Genomic DNA, 7,284 nt, shown 5'->3' on the forward strand with positions numbered 1-7,284 from the left:
TTTGGTTTTATTATTATTATTATTATTATTATTATTTTGGTTTTTTCTGAGCAATGTTGGTTTCCACCACCCTTAGGTCTTTGGTTTGCTGACAAGGAGCCTTTAGAAGTGTGGTTGAGGCAAGGCCTCAGATAGCCAAAGCTAGTAGTAGTACAACGTCCTTGTGAAACGAAAAGCGAGAAGCTTCTAAACAGACCCTGGAGTCTACCACCTTGGTCCTCAGGCTGGATTGGAGTTCTTCGTTGTAAGCTTGCCAAAGGCAGGCTAAAAGTTGTCAAATTGTTTGGCTTTGGAGGGGCTTAACAACCCTATTGCCAGAGCTTCCTTTTGAGATGAGTGAAGATGGCTCCTGGAGTTGCTGTGATGGAAGACTGCCTATCATATTGTGCACATGTATTTTACACTGTAGATTCGACTTACACGTTGTATTCAATATTGTAGTAGTAAAAAACACCTGACACCTAACTGATTTAACTGCCTGTTCCCAAAATAACAACCATTTGTGTAAAAAGTTTTGTTGGGGATAGGTTTTGTTCATCCAGTCATGAATTAGGAGCCACCTAAACACCATTATTGTAATCTTTTTATTTATTTATTTTGTATTCATTTAATATAGAGAAGGGCTCTCATTATGTATTTGTATGTACATTATATGCTTATAATATAATGAGGTCACCTTCCAACTATAAAGATTTTATGCTTCACTGTGTTGTTTGTATGCCATGATGCACAATGTATTAGCGTTGCTGTTAAATTTTTCTTCAAACCTATCTGATAATGATCATCATAATTTGTTTCCTTTGTTTTTCAAGGTCTGCTGGAGTGAAGGAATCAGCCCATAGGTAATGGTCACGCTTGATCTAATATATGGCCTTTCTTTATTATTGCCGCAAGGAACCTGGACACTTTCTTATGATATATGATCCTTTCTTGAATGGACAAAATTTTCTTCAACTTCAATCATAAATATAAATGAATCTTTAAAAGAAAATTTCATAGAGATAGCAAGGATGAATAAGATTCATGAAAGACAAAGAAATGTTGAGCATTATGCATGGTAATCATTCCCAGACTAGAAGAAAACCTTTTCTGGATGTCCTTTCAGCACCATCCTAATTACTAAAACGCCTAACATACGTTACAGGATATATCATATTCATATAAGTGTGCAGCTGACCGTAAGTAATGAAGGTTTAGTTGACTTGGGTTTATAAGAGAATGGATTTAAATCATAAAATTTTCACCCTGCGTGATGGAGATTGTGCCTGCCGTATGATTAGCATTGTTTGGTAAAGTTGTTGTCAGAAGGATTGGCCCTCTTGGAATTAAGATATTTTTTTTTGCTTGAATACACTAGCGGAGTGATTTTATTTTCTGATGTGGGGATGATTGTATACAATTTTGGAGATACTGGACATCGATTGGATTTAATGGACCTTTTGGCATAGATGCTGAACATTGAACTGTTCTGCTTTTCCTTCATAATGCATTTTCCTGTGAATTTTCAGGCATAACAATCCAAGGTCCTATTAGACTTGAAATGCAACACTCACCTTGTTACGTATTTGCCTTGACTGAGTTCAGATTGAGTCAGCACTTTTGTATTATATATTCAATTATTAAGTCTATATGGTGGAGTTGGGCGTTTCATACATGATGACTAATAATTTTATTAGGTGGTAGGGTAAAGATGTTCTTTTTCTTTTTAATCTCGGGCTACAGGCATAAGGTCAGCTGTCTCTCAATTTTGCCTATAAAATATCAGGAAGATAGTTTGCAAACTAAATCAATCAATGATATGCTCATTGCTCACTGATAGTTCTTGTCTCACTCTGGTATGGATATGTTGGTAGGTCTTTATTATTCTTATGCATATTTGGACTCAACGAGCATTCAATATCAATGAAAATAGTCCTTACCTTCACTTGTCGATTTAACTTCTTTTTTGTTTGAAAGTACTTTTTGCATTTATTTTTTCATGGTTTGCAAGTTGATCCCTTTGTTTGAGTTTGTGAAGTCTGACGTGGGTAACAATTTTGCACCAAACCAATCTATTTCATTTATGTAGGGGATTGGAAACTACATGAGGGACTATTCCATTTAGGTACAATTTTGCACCAAACCAATCTGTTTCGGTTATCTAGGAGATTGGAAACTACATGAGGGACTATTCCATTTAGGTGGTGTAGTCAGGAGGAGGCTTCCCTTGAAGAAATGACGAAATCAGTGTTAGTGCCCGCTGCGGTTGACTGCTTGGTACCATGTGCCCAGCTCCCCGTACCGTGATGAATAATAATCCTTTGTACCCTACGAAATACCCTCCAACCTGCCGTTGTTTGTTACATGGTAAATATGAGAGAGAGAGAGAGAGAGAGAGAGAGAGAGAGAGAGAGAGAGAGACATCGATTATAATATGTTACCTGAGAGTTAGAATACCACGGGTGCCAGGTTAGCTCGACTGGGAGTTTCATGGCATTTATTGAATACTTGGATGATGTTATAGGAACCCGACCGTCAACATCACCACTGCAAGTTTCAGATAGATGTGGATTCAAGTTGCAATGTGTTTCAGTGCAGAGCTTACACTATTTAAGGCTGCAATATTTTCTGTAGTACATATTATACTGTTCCAATGCTGGAACATGTTGAAGAAAAGGCACATAGAGAGGATGCAGAAAATCATGTTTTACCTGTATATCCATACACTAATGCCACTAGCTATGAGCTGCTGGATTGTGGGAAGCACGGTTTTTGGGCTATCCTTCCATCCTTCAATGATGTTGCTGCGCCAAGGTTTTATCAAAAACTTTGATTACTCATTGACATTGTGGGCTATTTTTAGCAGGAAGACTGACTTATTAGCAGGTACTCATCTACTTTCTAGCTTCTTGCTAGTTTCAAAACTTGGTTAGAAATAATTGTAATTTGCAAATGTCAAGTCTTAAAAACTATTGCTGGAATGAGAATGGAAGAAGAGATCCAAGAGTTCTCTCTTTGAACTTCCCCTTCCATTTCATCATGCATTCAAGAGCATTGAATGTATATGGTAAAAACTACAAATTAAGGGGGAGGGAAAATCGAGTACCTGCAACCTTCCCAATTCGTAGCTTTTGCATGGAGTGCTTTTTGCACCTGGGTTTGATTCAGGTACGCATGGACATAATTGTCGGAGCAGGGGTCCAAATTGTTGACCTAGTTTTGAAACATAAAGAGATGGTTTTGGTAAACATGAAACATGGAGATCAGAGTGGCTTGGTTGAGTAAATCATGGGAGGTGCTTTATGACACTGTTCTTTGAACACATTTTTGTGGAGTGCTTGGCATTAAAAGACTTACAGAACCGGTGGCACGTTTTGACGATGATGCCGTAGTACACACTGGGGCGTAGATGTTGTAAATGTCGATATTTCCCATCTCATAATCCCCCAGAGTCGTGTATTCACTGCATTGACTCGAAATATTTCCCGTTTTGAAGTCGCAGTATTTGTGAATTCCAGCATTAGTTTCATCTGAGACCAATCCATGCGTCCAGAAGAAGTCATACATCCCTGCCGTGCAGAGACTATCATCTACCCATGGATTCCCAATCTGCAGAATTATGTTTTGAAGAGTACCCTAAGATTAATGAACCTCAAAAAACACACAAAAAGAGGTTTCTTTCGGAGGAGGAAAAGAATTCTTCTGATAAACTTACTGCAACGCCCTTAAGATTGATGCTGCTGTGATTTTTGTTCATCTTATATGAGAGGATTGTGTAAGCAAACTGAGGTGCATAATGTCCGGCATAGCTCTCCCCAGCTATGTAGAAATCCCGACCTTTGTATTGGGGGAATCTCTCGAGCCAGTTAACTAGAAAAGTGTACGAGTCCTCAGCCGTGCTCTTGTCACCAGCGGTGTTGTAGTCGGAGGATCTGTTTGAGTATGAGAACCCGACCCCGGCTGGTGATTCCAGGAAGATGACATTTGCAACTGCCACGTTTTGAGGGACCTTAGTTATTGGGCGAGCAAAAATTTATGAATCAAATGAGTGAATTTACGGATTGTCTTGGTTACCGTTGTTCCATGCATATTCATTGCGGAAGAGCGTCCGTCCGTTGCTGTTGACTCTGAATGGTCCCAGTTCTTGCATGGCTCCGTACCCAAAAGATGAGCATCCTGGCCCTGCAAAACACGGTGCCGCATCATTCATTTTTTGGCAATTAGAGAAGCTAAATCGTAGTAAGTGTTAAGTTGGATGATCTTCACGGCTTCACATGAAATCATCAGAGGGGAATGCATGGGGCCCCTAGTCCGTCTTTGATGCTATCACATGAGCTCGTGATATTACAGGACTGTCACCCTAAACGTTATTTTCTATTTTGTATAATAAAATGAATATTTTTGTAAATTTCGTGTAGGTGTCCGGTTCTATATATAATGTTTTTTTGGGCTGCAAATGAAAGGAGCCCCCCACAACATGGGGTTCTGGCATGATTCTTTCAGTGGCGGGTCCAGGCTTGCTGACCCAGCTGGGCAATTTTGTTGCTTTGGGGATCCGGCAGGACAAAATGTTCCAAGGGAAATTATATCAGGCTCATCCTGAGAGGAGGGAAACCATGGACAATGGAGACGATGAGATTGGCATCTTGGCCATCACACCATTCTGGAATGAATGGATGGGGCAATTTTCAGTCTGCGGGTGAAGGGTGATCATTTTTGGGAAGGAATATATAGTGTCTTTTTGGTGAGACTGTGACACGATTGCCCAACTGAAAGTGAATGTTGGTTTCCTTCTTCTACTCAAGAACCATCCAGGATAGTGGCTGGAGTTGTGTCAATTCTGCTTTTGCACTTTGGCCGTTACTGCTGTTCCCTCCTTATCATTATTGATGTATTGTGTAAATTTCAACTTGATCCGTCTACGTTGATATATATATATTTATCATTGTGGGCCGTCCCTTTCATAAACCCTGTATATGTTAAAGAGTTTTTTGCACCGGACTGCTATTTATATTTATGTGTGTTACGTGTCCATACGCGCAGTTTAAACACAGAGTTTAGCTTATTAGAAAAGCTTTACATAGAGTCATGCCCCAACTAGCTTATCAGACACCTACATGTTGGATATTGATATTTATTTAAAAATGAATATGACGGTATATTGAAAAAAAATTGACTCATAAAGATGAAGCCCATTCAATTCTCAAGCGAGATGTTTCTCACTTAAAAACTGAGGCCCACGAGTCAAACGGATAATACCACACCATGATTTATACTCAGCACACCAAATCAAACATTCTAAATGCCAAATTGCACTCATTATACGTCAAGGTACTGTGTGGGAACATGGATTTTGGTTCTTAAATTTAAATTTGTATTGCATTTTATCCAAATCCAAAATTTAAGCCTCCAAACACAAGGTAAACTTCTGAGAATTTACGCGCTTATTGTGTGCTTTCATTATATTCCAGTGATTGATTGCTTATGGCTAAGAATTGGCATGCATGCAGATCTACGCAGCGCAGTGGATCTCATGGTGGCTTAGTGCGTGTGTAGCGTGTGTTTGTATGTACAAAAATTTACCTCCATTGAGCCATAAGATGAGAGGCTTTGCAGAAGCATTATGGGGGGACTCCACAAAATAATAGAAGAGTGCTCTTCCAGCCTTTGGATCCACAGTAACATAGCCAGCATACTGATCAAAATCAACACCCAGTGGCTGTCCAGGCAGCCTATCGATCTTATCGCTCTCCTTCAACCCACGTTGGGATTCCTGCAGGAACACCTCCCCCCATGAAGTTGAGAACACCTTCTCCTTCTCCTCCACCCTCTCGGTGCCGACGAACAAACTGCTGCTGCCCAATTCAGCCCATGAATCCGGAAGAGGAGGGTTCTTGGATTGCTTACGTTTGATGAGCTTGTTGAGGTTGCTGATTTGGTCGCTGCTGGCCTTTGGCAAAACCAGGGAGCAGCAGCAACACACCAGCAGGAGCAACTCCAAGAGAGATGCATTCATCTCTTCTCTTCAATTTCTTCTCTCTTCTCTCTTCTCTCTTCTCTTTGCCTTAATTAATGGGCTTCTGAGGATTAAATGAAGTGATGGGTATATATACATCCAGTCTCTCTAAATAAGGTAAAAAGAAAGTCTTTCAATTGCTTGAAATGCTCAGTGTTTGACAGTTGGTGATGATTCTAAACACATATATATTAGCTGTTGACTAATTATTGAGTTTTCATTTCCAAATTAGTGATTTTGTTTTTTTGAGTATTGCATTTAGATTTATATGATTTTGAACAAATATAAGTTACCCGGTTCATGGAATAAATATTTTATGAATCAAATTAAGTAAAGAATAAAATAAAAATAACGCTAACACTCACCAATCTTGTCTTGATTGAATTTGGCTCAACGTGTGGCTGAATCAATTAAAAAAGCTTACTAATTTGATTCATAGCATTTCATTTGGACGAGAGGGGTCACTTGGGCTATGGACTCGTCGATTGGTTAATTAATTTTTGGGATTAATAAATTAGGTGTAAAATCATCCATAACTAATAAAATGAACGGGATAGAATCAATTATGTGTTGCTTACCTATTTTGGCCTCATCAATCTACTTAACTCTTGCAATTAATTTGTAAATATTAAATGTAATTAATTCTTAGATTTACATTAGTTGTAATATTTTTAAAATAATAAATAATTTAGCAATTATTATACTTACATGAACCAGTAAAAACCTACACGATACATGAGATATTTGATTATTTATTTTTTTAAGCGCTACGTAATATACATATTTTACTGCTTTATTGGTATTATATTATTATAAAATTATAAATTAATATATGTTTTTATCACGCTATTAATTAGCGGAACTAGGAATGAAAGGAACTGTTTAGTATCGTTGTTAAATAGAAATGAAAATTAAAAAAAATTAAAATAAAAATAAAAAATAGAAACCAAAAATATAAATTAGGAGCCCTTTCTAGAAATGGAACAATTTTAAAATGTAATTGAACTCATTTTGCAATTTTGTCCTTGAATCAAATAACAACTGAAAAATATAATTAAAGTAATAAAATTTTTTAAAAAATAGAAATTTAAAATACTGCAATAAAATTTAAAAATAATTATAGTTTTAGATTAATTACTGTAATTTTAACTTAATTTAAAATTTATGTGCATTATTTGAAGTGTTCGTATATAAATATGTATAAATGTACGTCTTTGTTATTCAAATCAAACTTTCATGTTGTTAAGGTTCAGTATTATGTTGGGTCAAGCTTGAATTTGTCAATGTTC

General features: G+C 37.4%; 2 protein-coding genes across 4 annotated transcripts in view; one reads left to right on the forward strand and one right to left on the reverse strand.

The window, feature by feature from the left end:
• Window positions 1–4,987, forward strand: part of LOC131161701 (uroporphyrinogen-III synthase, chloroplastic) — a 37,710-nt gene extending 32,723 nt beyond the window's left edge. The window contains exons 9-10 of one of the 3 annotated variants that reach the window (XM_058117648.1): window positions 813–842; window positions 1,509–1,652. In XM_058117648.1, coding sequence (XP_057973631.1) covers window positions 813–842; window positions 1,509–1,533 — 55 coding nt within the window. In that variant the 3' untranslated portion in view covers window positions 1,534–1,652. Of the gene's footprint in view, window positions 1–76; window positions 705–812; window positions 843–1,508; window positions 1,653–2,068 lie in introns of those variants that run through there. The other 2 variants (XM_058117649.1, XM_058117647.1) reach the window with 2 other exon arrangements.
• Window positions 2,177–5,995, reverse strand: LOC131162802 (serine carboxypeptidase 1-like). Its single transcript, XM_058119400.1, has 7 exons — window positions 5,563–5,995; window positions 4,054–4,161; window positions 3,659–3,969; window positions 3,337–3,615; window positions 3,086–3,192; window positions 2,421–2,526; window positions 2,177–2,326 (listed from the first exon to the last, which is right to left on the reverse strand). Exons 1-7 carry the CDS (start codon window positions 5,993–5,995, stop codon window positions 2,177–2,179), a joined length of 1,494 nt encoding a protein of 497 aa, XP_057975383.1.
• Window positions 5,996–7,284: the final 1,289 nt, after the last annotated feature.

The sequence above is a fragment of the Malania oleifera genome, chromosome 8, assembly GCF_029873635.1.
Source record: "Malania oleifera isolate guangnan ecotype guangnan chromosome 8, ASM2987363v1, whole genome shotgun sequence".
NCBI lineage: Eukaryota > Viridiplantae > Streptophyta > Magnoliopsida > Santalales > Ximeniaceae > Malania > Malania oleifera.

Excerpts from the sequence above, each read along its gene's own strand:
- LOC131162802 (XM_058119400.1), bottom strand. The coding sequence starts at position 5,995 with ATGAATGCATCTCTCTTGGAGTTGCTCCTGCTGGTGTGTTGCTGCTGC. Across the intron at positions 3,970-4,053 it reads TGAATATGCATGGAACAACG|TTGCAAATGTCATCTTCCTG; the intron begins GTAACCAAGACA and ends AAAACGTGGCAG. Across the intron at positions 2,327-2,420 it reads CGTGGTATTCTAACTCTCAG|GTTGGAGGGTATTTCGTAGG; the intron begins GTAACATATTAT and ends AAACAACGGCAG.